This window comes from Rhincodon typus, chromosome 1 (assembly GCF_021869965.1).
Source record: "Rhincodon typus isolate 14 chromosome 1, sRhiTyp1.1, whole genome shotgun sequence".
Taxonomy (NCBI): domain Eukaryota; kingdom Metazoa; phylum Chordata; class Chondrichthyes; order Orectolobiformes; family Rhincodontidae; genus Rhincodon; species Rhincodon typus.
The window spans coordinates 143291055-143315739 of record NC_063332.1 but is presented as its reverse complement, the minus strand read 5'-3'; the positions used below and the strand labels follow the sequence as shown (position 1 = coordinate 143315739).

At 40.9% G+C, this 24685-nt stretch overlaps 1 protein-coding gene across 1 annotated transcript in view; it reads left to right on the top strand.

Moving 5' to 3' along the window:
- Positions 1 to 24685, top strand: part of LOC109937492 (annexin A5-like) — a 46814-nt gene that overhangs the window by 11024 nt on the left and 11105 nt on the right. The window contains exons 3-7 of the mRNA XM_020536070.2: positions 51 to 135; positions 3656 to 3750; positions 5516 to 5629; positions 16692 to 16782; positions 23070 to 23149. Coding sequence (XP_020391659.1) covers positions 51 to 135; positions 3656 to 3750; positions 5516 to 5629; positions 16692 to 16782; positions 23070 to 23149 — 465 coding nt within the window. The remainder of the gene's footprint in view (positions 1 to 50; positions 136 to 3655; positions 3751 to 5515; positions 5630 to 16691; positions 16783 to 23069; positions 23150 to 24685) is intronic.

The window sequence follows — 24685 nt, the reverse complement described above, 5'->3', positions numbered from 1 at the left end:
AGCCACCTACATTTTAAAAGAGAAAGAAACTAATTCCTTTTGTTGCCTAGACTACAAGGGGAACTATTAAGGACTATCCAAATTTTGAAGCAAATCATGATGCCGAGATGCTTAGAAAAGCAATGAAAGGACTGGGTAAGTGTTCTTATTACTACCAATTTTGGACATTTTGTCGTCATACTAATGTTTAGAGTTTTGCTGCATGATGTGTGTAAAGAGCTCTTGAAAGCTCTCAGTTGATAAAATGTGAAGCAGGAAGAGCACAGCAGGTCAGGCAGCATCGGAGGAGCAGGAAAGTCTGCGTTTCAGGTCTGGACCCTTCAGTAGCACTTAAGTAGCCATCAGTATGTCACTGCCTTACTGTTTGAGACTGAGCTGTCTCTAATTTCATTGACAATATGCAATAAAGCCCAGATTGTGCACTGTCCACAGGCATCCTGGAGTTTGAGGTATTTTGCAAAGGAGCTATGGTCCTTTTGGTTTAAGGTCCTCTACTTTAATCTGTGAAAGATCAAGCTATTTTCCCGTTTTGCTGTTTCTAATCTTAATGGCAATGGTAGTGGACAATTTCCAGTTTTCTGGGAACTACTTCAATTTTGGCAAGATCTCCAAATACTTTGCATGTAATTAATTACTTTAAAGCTCAGTGACTTTTATAAAGGCAAATGCAGGATGATATTTAGCACATTCCCCAAACTTCATAAGTTAAATTGTTTGGTTGTAGCTGAAGGAGGACTGTAAGCATGGATACAGTCGCCTGTGTTAAGTAGTATGAGAAGATCTTTATAAGCCAACTAAGCCATTATCCAGGCTTTACAGGACTTTAGTTAGCCATCTCATTTAAATGGTCCAAAAAGATCCAACAATGCAGGCTTTCCTCAGTGTTACACTAGACTTTAAATCTAGGTTACATGCATACTTTCCAGAGTGTAGCTTAAGGCACATGATTTCTCCCTCTTCAAATAAGTCTTTCATGACCCCAAATTTTAACAGTGAACATTTTCTGCACTCTCTCCAAAGCCTTCACATCCTTCTTAAAATATGGCCGCCAGAATTAGATTCAGTACTCCTGCTGAGATCAAACTAGCATCTTTGTACAAGTTCAGCACAACCTCTTTGTTCGTGTATTCTATGCCTGTTAATAAAACCTGGCATACTATATGTTTAAATTGTCCTGCCATCTTCAATGACATAAGAATATATACACCAAACTCTGCTCCTGCATCTACTTTTAAAATTGTTTATTTTGTGTTGTCTCCGTAATGAACTTCATCTGCCATCTATCCACCTATTCCACCAACTTAACTATGCCTTTTTTAAAGTTCTGCACTGCCCTCATAACAATTCACAAAACTTTCAAGTTTTGTATTATCCACAAGTTTTAAAATGGGGCCCTGCACACCAAGTGCATTAATATATATTACACGTAAACAAGGTTTCTGCTGTCTGCTGGAAACTCCCTGATGAACCTTCCTGCAGCCTGAAAAACATCCATTAGCCACTGCTCTCTATTTTCAATCACTCAGCTAATTTTCTATCAATATCATTACTGTCTCTTTTATTCCATGGGCTGTAACTTTACTCGTGGAAATGTTGTGTGACACTGTGTCGAATACGTTTTGAAAGTCCCTGTACACCACATCAACAGTGCTGGCCTCATTAACCCTCTCTCTTACCTCTTCAAAAAAGCTCGGAATTAGTTGAACAGATTTTCTTGTAAGAAATCTGTACTGGATTTTCTTAGTTAACATATATTTGTCTATGTGACTACTATTTTTTGTTTTGATTTATTGTTTCTAAAAATTCTCCAGAAAATAAATCTAGAAAATAAACTGAGAGACCTTTAATTGCTGAGCTCATCATTAAACTCTTTTGGGCAAGGGTGTAACATTTACAATTCTCCACTCCTCTTGCACTGCCTCAAGAGTATAAGGAAGACTGAAAAATCATGGCCAACGCTTCTGCAAACTTTCAATTTCACTTCTTCTGTCAGTATCTTTGGGTGCATCTCATTTTGACCTGGTTTTTATCCAATTTTAAGTCCAGGCAGCCAATCCAATAGCTCCTCCTTATCAATCCTTTATCCTTTCTAGTGTTTGACTTCCTATTTCACCAAAGTTGGGAATGACCGGTGCAAAGTATTCATTTTAATACCTCAGCCATGCCTCATTCTTCTGTTTTTAAAAAAACAGTCCCCTTTTTTTGTCTATGTTTGGCCCTGCTCTTCCTTTTTATACCCTTTTTATTATGCCTGTAGAAAACTTTAGATTCTGTTTTATATTAGCTACCAGTATGTCTTCATATTCTGTTTTTTTTTTCACTTCCGTATAAAAGTTGTATGTTGAGCCTAGTTTGCACAAGAGACAATATGTCTTTCCGAACAATGCCTGTTGCACTGTGGTCTTATATACCTGAAGTTCCACATATTTCCTAGACTTCTGACATATAGATAACTGATCTTGTATATATGTTTTACTTGCACTTGTCAAACTACCAATTTGTATTATTGTTAGAAACAATGAACACTATTCATAATTTAATTAATACCTATTAGATAAGTTGTAAAATCAAAGGTTTTCAAATGTACCCATTGTAACCAAGTAACTGTTTAGTTTTGGGCATTAAATCTCAGAAGAGAGAGGTTTTGGGTTTAAGAACAGCCAGAGTGAGCTGAGGCCAAAACTGAAAGAACTGCGGATGCCAGAAATCGGAAACAAAAACAGAAGTTGCTGGAAAAGCTCAGCAGGTCTGGCAGCATTTGTGGAGAGAAATCAGAGTTAACTTTTTGGGTCCAGTGACTCTTCCTTAGAATCCTTAAGACCCTTAACCCTTGAGAGAGAGGTCGCTTGGCAAACCTATCTTGTAGTCCCTGTAAATTTTAGAAGATTGAGGGGTGATCTAATTTTGGTTTCTTCACATGACGAAGGAATTAGATACAGTAAATATGTAGAAATCTTTCTTGGAAGAACCCAGAAGAAGGTTCTCAGAATTAGAGCTAAGCTATCTCGGAGTGAAATTGATAGCTGGTTATTTTGATTTAATAACTTTTTAATGACAAATCTTCTCACTGTAATCTTGTGAAGTTTTGGTTTATCTTTTAATTTCTTCTTTTCCCGGCCACTAAAAATGCTGTCATCGCTCCCTACCAAAAGAACAGTTGCTTTGTCCATGCAACATACTGCCCCATCTTGAAGCTTGCTGTCCTCCAGTCCTTGAATGTAAAGCTGCCTCCCAAATCTGTACTTGCATTTCGCAAAATTTGATACTTGAGTCCAGACTCTCACATGATACTCTACATTGCTATGTCATTGGTGGATATTCCCTTCTTGACAGCATCAAAAAAGAAAGATTAATATTTCAAATGCAGACCTTTCATCATAACTCTAGGATATTGTGCAATAAATTGGCATACCTCTGAGTGCAATGATGTGGAGGTTCCAGTGTTGGTCTGGGGTGGACAAAGGCAGAAGCCACAAGACATCAGGTTAGAGTCCAACAGGTTTATGTGAAATCACAAGCTTTTGGAGTGCTGCTCCTTCGAATAAACCTGTTGGACTATAACCTGGAGTCATGTGACTTCTGACTTTGTCCTTGCGTGCTAATGACTACTTCCATGATTCTTTAAAGTTAGATTTATTTTTTACTTGTTCTGTAGGTACTGATGAAAGTGCTATTGTTCACATCCTAACGACTAGAAGTAGTGCCCAGCGTATGAAAATCAACCTTCAATACAAGACTCTGTTTGGCAGGGTAAGAAGACATTTATGTGTATGCTTCATGATACTGTTCAACTTATTTTAATGCATTTGCTAGAAACATACATTTTTAATCTTATAAAGATCAAGATCCATCTAGTCTTCTTACCATCACGATAGACGTGCTGACTTATTATAACTTCCAGCCACTAAGAATTCTTCATAATGGATGGAAATAAGAGACCAGGCAAAACCCCAGTGGTGGATACCTTTTAATAAACAAGAGGTCCAAAGTCATTTGATCATTCTGAGTGTGCACATATGCTTTTGAAATATTTATACTTTATTTCAAATGACCAATTGGCATTTGGAGCAACAATACTTGCTTCAACAGCCTTTCTAAGTAGTCTGTTCCATAAGTGGACTATCTGATCACTGAAATATTGAGGAAATTTTAATTCCTAGGATGGATAGAAGAGGGACTGACTGGGCTAAACTATTCCTGAGAAAGAATGACTATTTTCATCTTACCCTGCTCAACTACCACACCACACCACGCCATTACAGAACAGCTTTAACCATGTCAGCTTTCAACGGGCCAAAGGCTGCAAATCCAACTTCCTTCCCTGTCTTGGGTGCTAATGCCAAATTTCACAGGTGGGAATGTACAAAAACAAGAGAAGTAGTAACATTTGTGTATAAAACTTGCACCTTCAACCACGGACATGAGGCTCGTGACCAGTCCACATTGGAAAAGGATATCAAGCTATGGCTCTAGCAACTGCAGCATTAGGGCATTGAGCTGGTGAGACTCCTACAACTGAGATTATACCTTGTACCAAACAGCATTTCAAAAAAGAAGCAAGAGTGCCTTGATCTCACTAAAATAGGAGCCAATAGCCAGATGGCCTGCATTTTCCGACACGAGATGAGAGAGAGAGCGAGCAATCCTGATACATAGTTAGATCAACTAAAGTCTGTAATGCTCACTCGTGTGAGTGTAGACTTAATTTCACCGTAACACTTTGAGAAAAATTGTCTGCAAAGTAACTTGGGATATCCCAAGGTCAAGAAAGGCACCATGTATTTATGAGTTCTTTACTTTTAACCAGTGGAACAATCTTTCTTTTTCATTAGTTACTTTCACATTTCAATTAATTATTTTTTTAAACAAAGGTTTTTCAGCCTTTAATCACCCTTCAGTCCTGATAAATTTCCAGTAAATCATTTATTAGATGTATAATAATGGTTACCTCGAATCACATAGAAGAATAGGTAAATAGTTCAAATCTGTCTTCCCTGTTTTGTATTCAGTGTCCCTGTCTAAACCTTTTTTTGGCCTTTTCCTAACCTCTCACCCACTTTTAAAATTATGTAAGATTTTCTCAACCACTGACATATGTAATCGGTTGGAAAGTTTTTGCTGCTGTCATATTGCAGGTGAGATTTGGTAAAGAAATTGCCATAATTCTTGAAATGTAAAGTCATTTGGCAATTTCAGGCACAGATTTTCTGAAGTTTCTTTATTCTGTGCTGTAAGGAGGAATGAGAGAGAAAGAGAAAGGCATTGCAATCTTTAATAGCCTTGCTTTGATAATTCAGTCCATTTTAGTCCTGAGTTGCTTTCTCCCACTCACATTAGCCAGATCTTAAGAAAAATGACTAATGTCCATTTGGAAAAATTTCTGCAAATTCTGACAATTAGGTTTTGTGAAAGGGATTTCACTAAGTGAAACCATGTCTCAACTGTGTTCACTGTAAAATCTTGGCAGAGACTTATTGAAGGAATGTACAACATAACAGTAACTTTTTTTAAACAGGATCTCGTTGAGGATCTAAAATCTGAATTGGGTGGCAAGTTTGAAAAGCTGATTGTTGGCCTGATGAAGACTCCTCTACAATATGATGTTTCCGAATTGCACAATGCACTTAAGGTAAGTTATTAATTCTCTTTTTTTTTTTTTTACAGTGGTATCTTGTTCTGCTTGAACACCTCTCAGATGCCAGAAGTTGCTATAGTCCTACTAGACCACAGGACTGTTCAGATCATTGGAGTGCAATGGCTGGTGGTGAGTTTAACCTGAGGTCACCACACAGCAGGCGAGGGGAGAAGTCGAGGAGGTAGGACCTGTCCTGTAGACCTCAGTCATTATGGGAATTGAGCCCCTTGCTGTTTGCCATCACTCCACTTTGCAAACCAGCTATCTAGCCAACTGAGCTAACCAGCCCCCATGCCAGAAATATGACAGTATCTAATCCTAGAAAAGGAAGGTGTATTGCAACTTAGCTGGGGGGTGTGCCTCTTTTGTAGATCCCAACCCATTACAGACCACTCTGCCCTTCCACCCCATCCTCCCTGGCCTCTTGATTCTTGCAAGTTGCTTTTCTGGACAGGAAACCCCTACCTTGGTCTTACCTGGGCTTCTCAGCATTGAGGATTGCCTATATCTCAGCCAAGCAGTGGTCACCACTCCCTGCCCTGTGGGACCGCTCTCTAAAGTTGAGATGTCCCCTGACAAAGGGATGGAATTCTCACCTTAGCGCAATTCATGACTTTTTAGTTGCAGGGGTAGAGAGTACAACATCCTATAAAATCCAGATGCTTATAATATCTGCAAATGTTATTTCATTCAAACCTTCTAAACTGTAGATGATTATTAATCTTGGTCCTTGTCCTCGTGACCCCATGACCATAGTTATTGTAAGATAAGTTCTGGGAAGTAGTAAGGCCAGTTGAAGGAGGGAATCTGAAAGTAGTAAACAATTTGTAGAGGAAGGTGAAACTTTGATTTTCACCAAGAAAATTGGACCAGCATAGTGGCTCTTGGCATCAGGGACCCAGTTTGATTCCACCCTTCGGTGACTGTGTGGAGTTTGCAGATTGTCCCCATGATTGCATGGGTTTCCTCCGGGTGCTCCGATTTTCCTCCCATGGACAAAGATGCCCAGATTAGATGGGTTTGCCATACTAAGTTGCCCAGAGTGTCCAGGGATGTGCAGGCTAGGTGAATTAGCCATGTTAAATGTGGGGTTACAGGATATGGCAGGGAGCTGGGTCTTGGATGGATGCTTTTTGGAGGGTTGGTGTGGACCTAATGTACCAAATGACCTCCATCTGCTCTGTAGGGATTCTATGAAATTTCGCTCATTGCTAATAGTAATACTAATAACATTCAGGTTCTCCTTGTAGCCAGTGGTAGTACAGTCCCTCAGTGACGGTCCCTATGTGACTGATAAGTATGGTGCTCAATTGTTCTGTCAATAACTAGTAATATTCAATAATCTGCTGATTTTGTTTTTATGCTGACCCTACAGCTGGAATTGCCCTCCCTGTTAGGCTCAACCTTCTGCCCTTGACCTTTTTGTGAAGTTGATGACTTTGCATTAGGAACCATGGGCAGAGCAGGTCGGTAGTGGGACTTCACATGTTGAAACTGAGTGGCACTAACTGACCTGACTTAAACAATGGGCAGTGGTTTGGCATTTGAGGAACATCGCCTAACCTCAGTTCAGCATCAACATTTCTAATCTGTTCTTTGGCTCTGACTTAAAAAGGCGAACTTTCATAGGATACTTAAGATTACAGTAGGGAGGAGGCCATTAAGCCTCTTGACTCCTATCAGTCCCTTCCCTCCAGATTTCTTTGTATTTCACCTTTTCAGATAATTAATGTTGTTCCTCTTAAATTGTATTTAACTCTTATCTTCTGCAACTTCTGTTCTATTTCTGGTGAAGCATCTCGTGGTTTTAATAGCTTTCCACACAAGAACCTTCATTTACTTTTTCCTATTTGATTCTTCCAGTGTGAACCCTCAGTTTTTATCCCATTATTCTCTATTTTGCAATCAGTGAAGATAATGTTTCATTATTATCTTATTCCACTTCCATCTATGCCTTTTTTACTGGCACTTCCTATCCCAACCTTGCTCCTACTCCTCATGATGTTGTTGCTGCTCCCGGTCATTAGCTGACGCTGCCTCGCACGACCACCTCGTTCCCCAGTTTTCCTCCTTTATCCCCCTGAAAACTAGTCTGTCCTTTTCCTTCTTTCTTTTGTCTTTTCCTCTATTTTCCAGTTTCCCTTGTCCTTTTGTGCTTGCTGTTTCTGATCATAAACCCTATATTTAGTGCTTGAGCTTTCAGTGCAGCCACTCTCTGTCTCCGTGCCAATAGAACATATTAACATGGCTTAATTAGAAAACATAAAAATAAGCAAGCAATTTGTTAGCTATCAGCATTCCACAATGAATATTCCATCAAATTTTAGATAATTGAGGTTAGCAAAGGAAACCAAATCCCTGAATTATTACTTCTTGATCATGGTAGATGTCAGAGGCTTCCAAAGTCTGTTTAAATTTCAGTGTTTCATTTTAAGGTTAAAGCTTTTGTTGAAATGCCAACTTAATGTTCTGAGCTGTCTTTTCACTTTCCTCTCTCAGCTAGTTTTCCTCCTGGCTCCTAAAACTGACGCTGTCTGTTCAAATACAAGTGGGTGGTGTGCCAAATGGCCTTTCAAATGGGTATTTTTTGACATGTGTGGAGAAGGCATATGCTATTTTGGATAGCCCATGAATGCATACATGAATTGCAATGTATGATTAACCCATTGTTTGAAGTCCAGACATCGTACCATCTTTGTGCTGCTTATTAACATGTGTTCGGCATGCTCTGGGCACTAACCCTGTTGTTCACTCACTGTGTCAGTAGGGAGCCCAAAAGTCTTGCTTCTTAGTCTTATTTAAACTAATTCAGTGTTCAGAATTCACTGTTGTGATTTGGGTAGATGCCAGGCAGATGTCTGGGACTAATCACAATGCAGCCTCCACTGATATCCTAGCTTCTATAGCATAAAAACAGCTTTCACCAAAATTGTTAAGTACTGCAGTACAAGACCAGTCTGCTGTCTTTTTTCTTCCCCCTGTTTTTTTTGCATGTTTAGTTTGTGACCATACAGATGTGACTTTCAGGTAGGCTTTCATTACTTGAATGTTGGCCACGTGCGTGTGGGGTTGTGAATTGGAATCACAAACCATGTAATCAGACTATTGCTCATGAGCTACGCACCAAGGTCTTCAAATTGTATACCAATCAATGCCAAGATTTGTCTGTTCTAACACCTCAAAATAGGAAATCTGTTTGATTCCAATAACATAATGTACACATTGATTGGCACTTATAACATATAAACAATGGGCTCCACTGAATCCAGTTCCTTATTCAAGGTCTCTAGATTACTGACCACAAGAAAAATCAACAATACCCAACATTCACCTCCATACACACCCAGCAGATTTTTTTTTTTCCTCTCGAACTCTCCCCATTAACCCAGGGGAGCAGTGATCTTCTTGGCAGTAGGGATTGAACCTAGGACTGTCCTGATCTGTAATCCTCTGTTTCCACTGTTGCAATATGTTGAGTCATCGAGAGAGCTCTGATTTTTTTTTTGTTTTGCCTTCACAAAGTTCCACAGAAAGTTGTTCAACAATTTATTGAATCCTCCAGTTTATCTTGGCAGCAGTAAAATAAAACATAGAACTGCAGATGTTGGAGATCTGAAACAGAAGTTCAGCAAGGCATTTGACAAGGTTCTGTATGGTAGACTGGCTAGCAAGGTTAGATCACATGGAATCCAAGGGGGAAGCTAGCCATTTGCTTGAAGGTAGGAGACAGAGGGTAGTGGTGGAGGATTGCTTTCCAGACTGGAGGCTTGTGACCAGCAGTGTGCTGCAAGAATTGGTGTTGGGTCCACTGCTTTTTGTCATTTATATAGATGATTTAATGTGAATGTAGAAGAAATGGTTAATAGGTTTGCAGATGATGCCAAAATTGGTAGTATAGTGGAAGAAGGTTATCTCAGAGTATAATGGGACCTTGATCAGATGGGCCGAGGAATGGCAGGTAATTTAAATAAATGTGAGGTGTTAAATTTTCATGAGACAAATCAGGGCAGGACTTATACACTCGATAGTAGGGTCCTGGGGAACGTAGCCAAACAAAGAGACCTTGGAGTGCAGGTTCATAGTTCTTTGAAAGTGAAGTCGAGGTAGACAAGATAGTGAAGAAGGCGTTTGGTATGCTTGCCTTTATTGGCCAGTGCATTGAGTATAGGAGGTGGGAGGTTACGTTGTGGCTGCACAGGACATGGGTTAGGCCACTTTAGAATACCGCATGCAGTTCTGGTCTCCCTGCTATAGGAAGGATGTTATGAAACTTGAAAGGGCTCAGAAAAGATTTACAGGGTATAGCCGGGTTTGGAGAGTTTGAGCTATAGGAAGAGGCAGAATAGATTGGAGCTATTTTCCCTGGAGTATTGGAGTGACCTTACAGAGATTTATAAAATCATGAGGGGCATGGATAAGCCGAACAGTCAAGGTCTTTTTCCCAGGGTAGGGGAGTCCAAAACTAGATGGCGTATATTTAAGGTGAGAGGGAAAAGATATAAAAGCAACCTAAGGGGCAAATTTTTGATGCAGAGGGTGGTGTGTGTATGGTATGAGCTGCCAGAGGTGGTGATGGAGGCAGGAACAATTACATTTAAAATGCATCTTCCTATATGAATAGGAAGGGTTTTGAGGGATATGGGCCAAATGCTGACAAATGGGTCTAGGTTAATTTAGGATATCTGGTTGGCATGGATGAATTGGACTGAAGAGTCTGTTTCCGTGCTGTACAACTCTGACTCTATAAGTTGCTAGGGGAACTCAGCAGGTCTGGCTGCATCTGTGGAGAGACACAGTTAATGTTTCAAGTTCAATGACCCTTCATCTGAACTGATAGCAGCTAGGAAAAGGTGGCATTAATGCTGGTGAAGGGCAAGTAGATGGAGACGGAGCCCAGAAAAAGAGAGAAAAATTATCTTCCGTGGACAAAGGAATTGAAGATAGTAAGCCATAGAAGTAGAGAAGCTAGGTAAGTTATAATGAATGTTATGGGTTGGCTGTGCTGAAGGCAGCCCATGTCATGACAGGATTTACTGGAATCATGGTTGATGACTAAAGTTATTACTGACCTGTTTTGCAATTGATGTAGCAGCAATAGATAAAGTTGCTGTTAAAGGCTTATGTGCAAATGAATGTTTATTTTCTGTAGATTAAGTGGAAAAAATCCCATTAGCATCTTAATAAAGTTCCTATTGGATATGCACAAATTTCCCTTTTTTTAATCATCAAGCACTTGTCTTAAAAATGGCTTCGATGTTTTGAGGAGGATTAAAAGAATTCTTGTTAATATTTTAGTCTAGGATTCACATCTGTGCAGTTTATGTGGCAGGAAGGAAGTAACTAAGCCTAGAATACTTGAAATGAATCACCAAACTTACAACTGTTAACCACTCACTGCTCGTTCTTTTTGGTAGAAGTTGGAATTATGGTACAAAGTGTTTTTTTTTTTAAAAAAAAGGGGTTTAAAAACAGATTTTTATAAGAACAGCTTGCATATTAAACAGTACCTTATTATTGTCTCCGGTTATTCCATCACAGGATTGCTGCCAAATTAAAAAACTGAAACAAAGCCAATGAGATACCAGAATGGCTGACCATGAGCTTGGTCAAGGGGATTTTCAGGAGCAACGTGAAGGGGAGAGTGGGAGATTTGGAAGATTGTAGAACTAGAGGATGTTAGAGGGCTTAGAGGAATTTGAATATGAGGATGAGAACGTTCAATTGAGGTCTTGGAAGGCCATGCACGATGATGCAGCGTGTATAGGACTCTCTATAAAGGAGGATATGGATAGCTGAGCTTTGGATGAACTGAAGTGAATGGGGCTTGGAAAATCAGAGGTTCACCAGGAAAGCATTGAAATTATTGATTCTGGATGTTAACAAAAGCCCAAATAAGGGTTTTGACAGCAATTGCACTGAATTAATGTTGTTTCAGGTTGTAATCTAAATCAAGATTGCGATTAACTTGTTATGATGGCATGTTTGAATGCCTTGCTTGTTGTAAACACTAAAAGATTTATTCCTTGCATACACAAGTTGAATTGTTAATATTAGATCAATAGGATTAGTGGGTTAGGATCTCCTGGCATTTATTTGGGTTCTATCATTTGTGTATCTGAGTAGGCATGGCTCAGTTTAACATCTCATCCAAAAGATGGCTATCAAACTTGTAACCATTGGGTAGCAAACCAGCCTAGTGGTACAGCTGTGGCAATAGGATGCCCAGTCATTATTTGGGCTGATAAGTGGCAAGTAACATTCATGCCACACAAATACCATGCAAAGATCATCCCCAACAAGAGACAATCTAACCATTGCCCTTTTGACACTGAGTAGCATTATCCTAGCTGAATCTCCTGTTACTAATATCCTGGGGGTTACCATTTATGAAAAACTGAACTGGACCAGCTATATAAGTAAAAATGTAGCTCATGAGCAGATCTGGAATGAGCAACTAACTTCTGTTCTTCCCAATGCCTGCCCATCATCTACAGGGTGCAAGTCAGGAGTTTGTGGAATACTGTCCATCTGCCTGGATCAGTGCAGCTCCAACAACACTTCAGAAACTTAACACCATCCAGGACAAAAACAGCCTGCTTGTTTGGCACCCATCTTCAACATTCTCTCCCTCTGCCTACAAGATGCATGGTAGCAACCCCCCAAGGCTCCTTAGGCAGTATCTTTCAAACCTATGACCTTGATCACAGAAGGACAAGGGCTCCTGACACACAGGACCATCACCATGAGTGAGCTCCCTGTCAAGCCACTGACATCCTGAATTGGAAATATATTACCATCCCTTCAACTGTTGCTGTCAAAATTTTGGAGTTTCCTTTCCAAAAGCATTCCAGGTATAACTACAACACATAGACATAATGCATTTCAAGAAGGCAGCTCATTACCACCACCGTGAGGCTAATTAGGGATAGCTATAAATATTGGCCTGGTCAGCCATGCTGATATCCTGTGAATGAACTTTAAAAATGCATAAATATAGGCATCTCCTGACTGACTTAAATGGGCACCTACAAAATCAAGTATTTAAGTATCAGAGAATTGGTGATGAAGCAGGTAATTGAATGACTTCATCTTGTCCTTTTAACAATTCTGTGATTTTGTGATCGTAACATGGACTCTGTACCCTTAACTCTCTATCCTGTCTTCCACTGTCCTGCTTGTTGTGTCAGTGAATCCATATCCATAGAATCCCTACAATGTGGAAACAGGCCCTTCGGCCCAACAAATCCACACCGACCCTCTGAGCATCCCACCCAGTCCCCTCCCGCTATAACCCACCTAATCTACACATCCCTGAACACGATGGGCAATTTAGCATGGCCAATCCACCTAGCATGCATGTCTTTGGACTGTGGGAGGAAACCGGAGCACCCAGAGGAAACCCACGCAGACACGGGAAGAATGTGCAAACTCCACACAGACAGTGGCCCGAGGGTGGAATCAAACCTGGGTCCCTGGCGCTGTGAGGCAGCAGTCCTAACTACTGAGCCACTGTGCTGCCCTAAATGCAGAATTTGAGTAACGCAGAATTTGTGGACAGCGAGCTCTACTTCAAAGTTTTCATTTGCCATCTATCTGCATGCTCTCTCCAGCTAAGGTGAATGGATAGCCCAGGAGACATTGGAACAAAATACCACAATTGTTGCCTGATCTTTTGAATCCTTCCAGAATTCTTTTTTTTAATTTCAGATTTCTAGCCCACTTTTCTTTTATTTTGATGGAATGTGCCACCCTGACTGAGTAAAATCTCTCACTTCCCTGTATAGAGACCATTTTAAACTTGGTTTATTATGCTCAGCCCGCCAGTGCAAATAGTGCTCCTTACTGGAGTGAAGCAATAGGAGGGCTGCCCTCAAGATGTGCAATTAATTTTCTAGGCTGCAATTCAGCTTTTATTGAATAAGGGATAAACAGAAACTCAAAGAACTGCAGATACTGGAAATCTGAAACAGAGTGCTGGAGAAACTGCAAACTCTGAAGGGTTATTGGACTCGAAATATTTATTGTTTTCTGTCTACACATGCTGTCAGACTTGCTGAATATCTCCAGCACACCCTCTTGTTAGATAAGCATATTTGCAAGTACTTTTGAAAGTGCCTTTTTTTTTTAAAAATGAATTTTGTAACCACAGGACTTCCCAAGGTATTTTACTGTCCATGACATTTTTGAAGTAGGAAACATGGCAGACATTTTGTGCACAGCAAGGTCCCACGTGCATAAAGAAATGAATATCAAGGTGATGCTGGGTGTGAGATAATTGTTGGCCAACACACCAAGCGAACCCTTTATCCATCAAATTGATCATTTACATCAGATGGGCAGATAGAATCCAGGGGAAATGGTGGAATTAGTGAGTATTCGGAGAATGAGGCCATTTGGCCCATTGAGTTTGCTCTGCCATTCAATCATTGCTGATATGTTTTCTAACTCCATTCTCACAGTAATTCTTGATTGCTGTCTCACAGTGCCAGGAATCCGGGTTCAATTCCACCTTTGGGCAACAGTCTGTGTGGAGTTTGCACATTCTCCCCGTGTCTGCGTGGGTTTCCTCCACATGCTCCGGTTTCCTCCCACAGTCCAAAGATGTGCAGGCTAGGTGGATTAGCCGTGCTAAAGTTGCCCATAGTGGTTCAGGATGTGTAGATTAGGTGGGTTATGAGGGATGGGTCTGGGTGGGATGCCCTGAGGGTTGGTGTGGACTTGTTGGGCCGAAGGGCCTGTTTCCACACTGTAGGGATTCTATGATATGACAAGCCTTTCATCCCCAGGATCACTCCCATAAACCTCCTCTGGATTCCCTCCAATGCCAGCACGTCCTCCCTTAGATATGGGGTCCAAAACTGCTCACAGTATTCTAAATACAGTCTGGCCACAGACTTATACAGTTTCAGTATTACATCCCTGCTCTTGTATTCTAGCCTTCTTGAAATGAATGCTAACACTGCATTTGCCTTCCGACTGCTAATTGAACCTGCATGTTAACCTCAAGAGAATCCTGAATTCGGATTCCTAAGTTCCTTTATGCTTCAGATTGCTGAAGTCTTTCCCCATTTAGAAAGAAATCTAAGCTTCTATTCTTCCTCCCAAAGTGCATAGCTTCACAATCTTCCACATTGCATTCCATCTGCTGCTTCTTTGGCCACTGTCCTAGCCTGTCCAAGTCCATCTGTAGCCTCCTGGCTTCCCCAATACTACCTACCTCTCCACCTATCTTTGTGTCAACTGCAAACAAAACAACAATGCCCTCGGTTCCTTTGTACAGATCTTTTTTTTTATTCATTCATGGGATGAGGGTGTTGCTGGCCAGGCAGCATTTATTGCCCATCCCTATTTGCCCAGAGGGCAGTTTAAAGTCAACCATATTGATGTAGGCCAGACGGGGTAAGGATGGCAGCTTCCTTCCCCAAAGGACGTTAGTGAACCAGATGGCATTGTACATTCCAATAAGAATACCTCACATTCTGCTAAACATTGGAAGACACCCAATTTGTTTAGCCTCTCAGCTTAGGATAAATCTGTCATCCCAGGAGCATTGCATGAATGGCTGTTCTCTGTACTACTTGATTTGATGGAGTAGAATTAAAATGCTTAAAGTGTGACGAGGAGTAGATAGAAAAATGACTGTTCCTGGTTATTGAGAGGTCTGGACAAAGTTAAGTGTTGGTATAAAATAAGAGGTAATCTGGGATAGAGAGCTGAATAAATCACTTTTTTTTATGGAGGGTTGAGACTGGGGAAGGCTTACTGAAGTTGTTGATTGTAGTAGTGCCATGCCAACATTTAAACAAAGATATTTAAAGAAAGGGAAATGGAGAAATGTGAGAATGGTGTGAGCACTGTTGGTTAGGCCTCATCTTTGTATGGAGGATGAACTCCAATGTGGACAAGTTGGACTGAAAGTTCTGTTTCTCTTATGTAATTTCTAAGTAACTGTTATTTAACTATTGTACAGACTATTTACATTTTGCACAGAGCATTCTTGCACACTAAAACTCTGTATGCTATGTCTAACTGGTTTCACTGGGGAGAGAAGCCATTCAATTTAAATTGCTCAGTGAGGAGGAAAGTTGGGAGAAATGTCTTCATGTGAAGGATGGTGTACTTCGCCACAGGGACTGTTTCAAGCAGGGAACATTGTATCTTTTAAGGGAAAATTGAATATTTTATGCAGAAGATGATGACCTGGGGAAAGTTGGAGTGATATGATTAGATTTGGATTGCTGCAGCCAAAAAATCGAGATGTGATGAACCAAATTACTTATTTCTGTGCAGTAAACCATTATGGTTCTGGAAGCCATAAATTTGAAGCCGCAGTAGAGAAAGCTGTATGTATGAATGAGATTTCTGAAGGATGTGTTTAATTTCATGTGTAAGTTAAGCACATTAAAAGGCCAGTTCTATCTAAATGTATTTCTTGTATTAGAATCACAGCCCACTTCAAAGATACCTGAGATCAATTTCAAAAGTTATTATATCAACGTAATCGTTTTTCATACTGATACAAAGTTGGAGGCATAAATACAGCTCTTAGTCCTTTTTATTCCTTTGATCAAATTTCTAATCTTTTTTAACAGCACTGTGAATCCACCGACATATCTGGATTTAAAAGGAATGACAATCCCTTGACTTGAGCTGTACTGTGTCCTTAGCCGTAACTTGTTTTGAATGTAAAATATTCAGTCTTCTAATACCTAATCCCTTTCAAACTGAAAATTTCAGGGTATTCACAGATGTCATTTCCCCCTGCCACTCATTCAGAAATAGAATGAATTTTCAGAGATTTGTATAATAAAAATTGCTGTTTACCAGCTTTGAATTGATCTGATGTGGAAGTGTCAGCTTGATGGGGAAAGCATCCAAGTAGCTTTAAAACGTCATTTACTGCTGTGAGTGTTTTTGTTCAACGTGTCTGGAATGAAATTGCCAAAATAGTCTGGAGCTCACATGGAAGCCACTACACAAAATAGCTGTGTAGTTCTCCCTACATTTGATTGACCTATCTTGTCTGTTTTTTTTATTTTTGTGGTATCTTCTGTAGGGTGCGGGAACTGATGAAAAGTGCTTGATCGAAATTCTTGCCTCAAGAACCAACGAGGAAATTAGAGCAATCATTAAGGCTTACAAGGAAGGTATGAGTGTAATACATTTTGTACCTCATTTACTGTTTGACAACAATGATTGATAAAGCAGATGTGAAATCACTTGGTTGGCAATTGCGTTCACTCTGGGGTTAATGGTTTACAATTCTAGCATCATGTTAACCAAGTTCATAGAATTCTTACAGTGTGGAAAACAGGTCATTCAGCCCAACAAGTCCACGCTGCCCCTCTGAAGAGCATCCCACCCAGACCCATTCCCCTAATTTCACATGTCTAACCCACCTAACCTAAACATCCCTGGGCACTATGGGCAATTTTTAGCAAAGCCAATCCACCTATCCTGCACATCTTTGGACTGTGGGAGGAAACCGGAGCACCTGGAGCAAACCCATGCAACAGGGGGAGAATGTGTGGAGTTTGCACAATCAGTTACCCGAGGCTGGATTAGAACCTGGGTCTCTGGCAATGTGAGGCAGTAGTGCTAACCGTTGAGCCACCGTGCCACCAAGTTGCAGGCAAGTTTTTTTTTTTTTTTTTTTTTTTTTTTTTTTTTGTTTTAAAAAAAATTCTGGTTACTTCTGCTTGCATCATCCATATTAGAGAAACATGACAATAGGAATTGGAGTGGGCTATTGGGCCCTGTATCCTGCCCTGCCAATCAACAAGATCACGGCTGATCTGCCACCGACCTCGGTTCATTTTTCCTGCCAGCTCATCATGGCCGTCAACTGTGATACTTCAAAAATCTGCTGTATCCTCTTTAAATATTTAGTAATCTAGCCTCCACAACATTTTGGGGTAGAAAAATCTAGACATTCACTCCAGTCTAGATGAAGAAATTTGTTTGTGTCTCAGGTTAAGAGTTTCCCCTTCTTCTGCAATTCTGTCCCGTAGTTTGAGATTCCCCAACACTGGAACCATCTTTACATCTAACCTGTCAGACCCCATAAGAATCTTTGAATAAAAACAGAAATTGCTGGAGAAACTCAGCAGGTCTGGCAGCATCTGTGGAGAGCGAAAACAGAGTTAATGTTTCAAGTCTGATTTGACTTCTCCAGAGCTCTGAATTCCCCTCAGAATATTGTATGCTCCAAGAAGATCATCCCTCATTCTTCTAAACGCATGAATAAATGTCTAAACTGTTTAGCATTCTCAGTAAGTAAACCCCTTTTTCCCAGAATCAGCCAGGTGAATATTTTTTGACCTGTTTCCAGCACGTCCTCCTTAAATACAGGGACCAACTCTGCACACAGTAGTCCAGGTGTGGCCTCACCAACACCCTGTACAGTTGTTGTAACAAGACTTCCCTACTCCTAAACTCCCAACGCCCAAGCAATAAAGGCCAACATTCCATTTGTTGCCTTAATTACTTGTTGCACGTGCAAGCTAATTGTTTGTGTTTCGTGCACATAAATACTCAGAGCCCTCTATGCTACGCTCTTTTGGAGTCTCTCTCTATTGAAATAATTGTCTACTTTTTGAATCTCCCTACCAAAGTGCATGACCTCGCTTTGTTCACTTGTGGGATGTGAGCATTGCTGTTTGGTCAGTATTTATTGCCCATCCTTGAGCACTTGAGAACATTTCACTGTGCTCATTCGAGTACATGTGATAATAGAGCTAATTCATATTCATATGCAGAAGGTGGTGGCGAGCTGCCTTCTTGACCCAGTACAGTCTATGTCCTGTAAGTAGATCCACAGTACCCTTAGGGAGGGAATTCTGGAACTTTGACCCAGTGACAGTGAAGGAATGGTGATATATTTCCAAGTAAGGATGGTGAGTGGCTTGGAGAGGAAATTCCAGGTTCCTTACTTTCCACATTAAACTTTATCTACTAAGTTTTTGTCCATGCACTCAACCTATCTATATCCAGCAGCAGACTACTTGTATCTTATTGCAACATGCCCTCCCACTTATTTTTATATTGTCAGCAAATTTGGACATATTACACTCTGCTCCCTCCTCCATCTCATTCATATTGGTAGTAAATGATTGAGGCCCTTTGACTGATCCTTGTGGCTAGTTAAAATAGTATTCATTGTCCTATACCCCGTATTCATTGACAAAATGTGAAACATGACTGCAGAATGATTCAATGATAGTGACATAATTGGTGCAGAGGTCATCCCTGTGGTGTAAAGGAATGGTTTCTGCAGCATCTGTACCTAGATTCTTGGATTCCCTACCATCCTATTTCAGCAGGGTCTCCAAAAATGGGTGGTTACTCTCCAATTTAAGGAGGAGATGACAAGTTTTTAATTCGTAATGGGTTGACAGGAGCAGGCAGGAAAGTGAAGTTGAGTCCAAGATACATTCAGCCATGGTCATTGTTGTATGGTGCAGCAGACTCCGGAGGTGAACTGCCTACTCGTGCTCCTAGTTCTTTTCTCACGTTTTATGTTCTATGTCCTTATGCAAATACCTTGAGATGCTGCATGCTAAAGGCACTACAAAAATGGAGAAGAATGTAGACATGAGGGTGGGACAATCGTGTTCTGTGGTGAATCTTGTGTAGTATGTTCTTATTACATGAGTGTGGTACCTTTTTTTTTTATTATTATGTGCTTTTCCTCACAGACCGAGTCTCAACCACCATCAGCACCACCACACCCCCCCCCCCCCACCCAGCCAGGATTTGGGCTTTATAGTGCATGGAATTAGATTTGATTTTTGCATTAATTTTATAATTGTATTGTAAAATTAATCTGAATGTCATGAAAAGTTTTGTTAGAAATTACACGCACTAATGAATCAGTGAAATCTAATTGTAGTAACATCGTGGATTCACTATTTTGTTTTCATTTTGAGTTCCTTTCTATAAGTTTTTAGTTCATTTCAGTGCAAAATAAAAAGGGAACCTTTTGGGGGCGGGGCATGGTTAGTCTGCATCATTCATTTCATAAACACAATTACGTTGGCAACGGATAAACACATGGTCAAAAATCATGGGTTCAGCACCACAGTCTGGCGATCAAATGTCTTGTGATCAGATCTCCAGGAGGAAGTCAAACCACAGGCCACAACAACAATGGCATCACCAAAACACTTCCTGGTCCTTCAGTACTAGCAACACAATACTAAGGATGGAATTTCACACTCTCCCCTGAGACTGGTTTGGAAATTGGGACATTTAATTGGGTGGAAGTTGTGCTGCTGTTTTCCTGCCACTGACCCAGTTAAGTCCAAAGGCTTTGGAACGTATGCTGGTTCCTTGCCCCATCTCCCGTGGAGGACCTTTAAATGGGCAATTAATGTGTGTGAGGCAGTCTGAAAAGCCTGGTCGCAGTGCTGAGCTGCTGATCCTCCAGTTGGCCAGCAGCTCCTCAGGATGGATGCTTGTCTTTTGTTGTCGATGCCGTCCCTTTTGGCCAATTAGTTGCTTGATTCCAAGGAAAGTGTGGCCGGGTGGTCCCTCAAACTAGCAATGCCGGTTCATCCCTGTTTTTTCTGACCAATTTCGGACCTATCCCTGGGACCCATACTGTGTAAAATGCTGCCCAACATTTCAAATCTGTGATCTTCCATTAGAACCAGCTGGGAACAGCATAGTAAAATAATTGTGTTCGTGAGTCCATACAATGTCTGTGGCAAAAACCATAAATGTGGTTCGTGCTTTGAGGCATAAGGATTACTGTTGACATCTCAACTATTTTTTTGTGTAAGCATTGAGCTGTATTAACTCAACTGATGAAGGCAGAGCAATATACGTGGTCTATATGGACTTCAGTAAGGCATTTGTCAAGGTTCCACATGGTAGACTGGTTAGCAAAGTTAGATCACATGGAATACAGGGTGAGCTAGCCACTTGGATACATAACTGACTCGAAGGTAGGAGACAGAGTGGTGGTGGAGGGTTGCTTTTTAGACTGGAGGCCTGTGATCAGTGGTGTGCTGCAAGGATCAGAGCTGGGTGCTCTGCTTTTTCTCTTCCATGTTCACATCCAAAAAATTTATGTAAGAGATATGGTTAGTAAGTTTGCAGATGTGACTAAAGTCGGTGGTGTAGTGGATAGCCAAGAAGCTAATCTTGGAGTATGACGGGACCTTGATCGGATGGGCTGAGGTGTGATAAATGGAGTTTAATTTGGATAAATGTGAAGTGTTGCATTTTGATGAGGCAAATTGGAGCAGGACTTGCACACTTATTGGTAGGGTCCTAGGGAGTGTTGCCAAACAGAGACCCAAGGGTGCAGGTTCATAGTTCTTTGAAGGTGGAGTCACAGGTTGACAGGGTAGTGAAGATGTTGTCTCATACGCTTGCCTTTACTGGTCAGTGCATTGTGTATAGGAGTTGGGAGGTCATGTTGTGGCTTTACAGGACATTGGTTAAACCCCTTTTGTAATACAGCATTCAGTTCTGGTCTCCCTGCTATATGTTAAGTTTGAAAGGGTTCATAAAAGATTTACAAGGATGTTGCCTGGGTTGGAAGGTTTCAGCAACAGAAGGATGCTGAATAGGTTGGGGCTACTTTCCCTGGACCATCAGAGATTGAGGGGTGATCTTGTAGAAGCTTATAAAACTTTGAGGGGCATGGATGGGGTGAACAGACAAGATCTTTTCCCCAGGGTGGGGGAGTCCAAAACTAGACGGCATAGGTTTAAGGTGAGAGGGGAAAGATTTAAAAAGGATGTAAGGGGCAACTTTTTCACACAGAGGATGGTGTGTGTATGGAATGCCAGAAGAAGTAGTGGAGGCTGGTACAATTACATTTAAAAGGCATCTGGATGAGTATATGAATAGGAAGAGTTTAGAGGGATATGGGCCAAATGCTGGCAAATAGGACTAGATTAATTTAGGATATCTGGTTGGCATGGACGAGTTGGACCGAAAGGTCTGATTCTGTGCTGTGCATCTCTCTGACTCTGTAACCACCAGAGTTGGTTTCAAAATGTGTCCCTAATTTGTTTCTTTTTTCACTCAATCTTGCAATGTGGGCAACATTGCCTACGTCTGCTTTCTGCCGAGAAGGTGCTGCAGATCATCCTACTTGAACCCCTGCATTCTCTGTGGTGTAGGTGCTCCCACTCTATTGTAGGGTTATTATTTCAAAGGTTTTCAGCCAGTGAAGATGAAGGAACAAAGATATAATTCCAGCTTGGGCTGTGATGTGTCAGGAGCTGATGGTATTTCCATGTGTACGTTACCCTTGTTGTCCTTAACAAAGGTGGCTGAGAATTTGGAAGGTGCTGATGTTGAAGGAGTTCTGGTGCATTAGTGTATTTCATCATGTAGATGGTACTCGTTGCACCATGGTAGACTGGTGTTGGAGGTCATCATGGGTGAAGTAGCTATCAATTGTGTTGTCCTAGAGTCATAGATGTTTACAGCATGGAAACAGGCCTTTTGGCCCAACTAGTCCTCCCAGTTGCCACAATTAATGTAGTCCCATTTGCCTGCATTTGGTCCATATCCCCCCATTCCTATCCCATCTAGGTACCTGTCCAAATGTTTCTGAAATGATGCAATTGTAGTCACCTCCACCACTACCTCTGGCAGCCTGTTCCAGACACTTGCAGCCCTCTGTAGGAGAAAGTTGCCCCTCTGGACCTTTTTTGTAAATCTCCTCTCTCACCTTAAATCTATGCCCTCTAGTTTTAGACACCCCTACTATGGGGAAAAGCAGTTGACTATCTTCCTTATCTATGCCTCTCATGACTTAATAGACCTCTGTAAGGTCACCCCTCAGTCTCCTACTGTCTGGGGGATAAAGTCACAGCCTATCCAGCTTCTCCTTACAACTCAAACCTTCCAGCCCAGGTAGCATTCTAGTAAATCTTTTCTGCACTCTATCTAGTTTGGTAATATCTTTTCTGTAGTAGGGTGACCAGAATTGTGCACAGTACTGCAAATGTGGCCTTACCAACACATTACAGATGACAAGTTTCTTCGGTGGTTTTAGAATGCCAACATCCAGCAAATGGAGCATGTTCTATCACACTCTGAGTTGTGCCTTTGTAGATGAATGGTAGGCTTTGGGAAGTTGGGTGATATGTCACTGCAGAATTCCCAGTATCTGACCTGTTCTGGTGACCATAGTATGTACGTGGTTATTCCAGTTAAGTTTTTGGTTAGTGGTACAGTGGATTTGATGATAGTGATGACATTGAAAGTCAAAGAGGAGAGTTTCTCTTTCACTGGAGATGGTCATTACTTGGCACTTGTGTGGTACAAATGTTATTTGCCATTCATCAGCCCAAGTCTGATCCCATGTCTGACTGTGTGGGGGCACAGGCAGCATTGTTAGCTGAAGAATTGTAAATGGAACTGAGCATAGCAATCGTCAGCTGACAATCTCATTGAATACCTCTTTCAGAATATGGCAAAGATTTGGAAGAAAGTATTGTTAGTGACACGTCTGGTCATTTCCAAAGGATTTTGGTGATTCTTCTCCAGGTAAACGTTTAATTTCCTAATCCAAATGTGAACCACCATAATCATTGCAAATGTTTCCAGGAATGTTTATAGAAGCAACTTCTCCATTGTTGTAATCTGTGAAGCAACTTGTATTTAATAATGCTTTAAATGCAGTAAAATAAACTAATGTTTCACAGAAGCATTATAAAACAAAATCAACTGGAGATATTAAGATGGATGATTTAAAAAAAAAGTTGGTTAAAGAAGTGGGCATGTCTTAAAAGAAAGAGCTAGATAGATGAGGTAGTTTAAGGAGAACATTACAAAGATGAGGATTGAGACAGTTAAGGGCATGGCCACCAATGTAGGTTTGGGGGAGATCTGCTGTCCAGGAAAATGTTGTACTGTCAGCGATCTAGGAGTAACCATGACATGAGTAAGGTTTTGGCAGGGGAAGTGAACTGAGGCAGGGTTTGAAATGGTTGGAATGATCTCTGAAGATCTGGGTTAGGGCTAAAAGGACGCCAAAATTGTGAACAACTGAACTCAGTGACCAGAGAGAGGAGAGGTGTTCATAATTGGGGAATAGACTTTGTCTTCCAACCCTACCACAGTAGATTTGACCTTCCCAGTACTTAATTAGAGGGACTACCTCATCCCATGTTGGGACGTTGGATAATTTGTGTGACTAATCAGAGTGTGAAGAGGCTAGGAGCGGTGGTGTTGGGGTAATGCTGTCATCAGTGCATTTAGAAGCTGAAGATATGATCTTCGATGTTATCAAGGGGCAGTTTGTAATTAAGAATTCAGAGAATGGCAAAGATAGACCCTTGGTGTCTGCAGAATTAACAACTCGAGCTGATAATTTCCCAGCTTGACAACAGAGGAGATGCATTGGAGAAGGATGCTGTGGTCACCTGGTTGAAACTGGGCTACCAATAGGTCAAAAAGGATGAGGAGGAATAGTTTATCTTTACCACTGTCACATAGGGTTCTGCTTGTGGCATTGAGGGCTTTATTAAGTATTTTGGCAGTTGGAAATCTGACATGTAAAACTGTATTCGTGAAATGCTTTGGAATAATTTAGTATAATGAAACTCTCTCGTTATCTGTACTGGTTTCCAATAGCCTGGTGATTTATTGAGATAGGGGATTAGGGGAAGCATGGAGAGAGGTTAATTGCTCAGATGTTGGTCTTGCTTCATTACCATTCTCCCTCGTGGATTCATTGGGTTGTGTGGGTCAAATCTCATTCAGAAACATGAACATGTGACATTCCAGTGCAGTACGGAGGGAATGCTGTGTTGCTAAAGATGTCGCCCTTTTGAAAGGGATACAGAACTGAAGGATGTTTGGAGTTCTGATATGTGCAAAAGATCACATTGCGCTATTTCAAGGATATATGAATTAAAAATCTAAGAAATAGGAGCTGGAGTAGGCTATAAAACTCCCTTGACTCTGCTGTACCACTCAGTTAGATCCTGACTGATCTTTGACCTTAAAATAACTTCTGCTCCTGATCTCCATATACATTGATCTCCAAGTCCTAATATCAATATATCTATCCCATCTTGG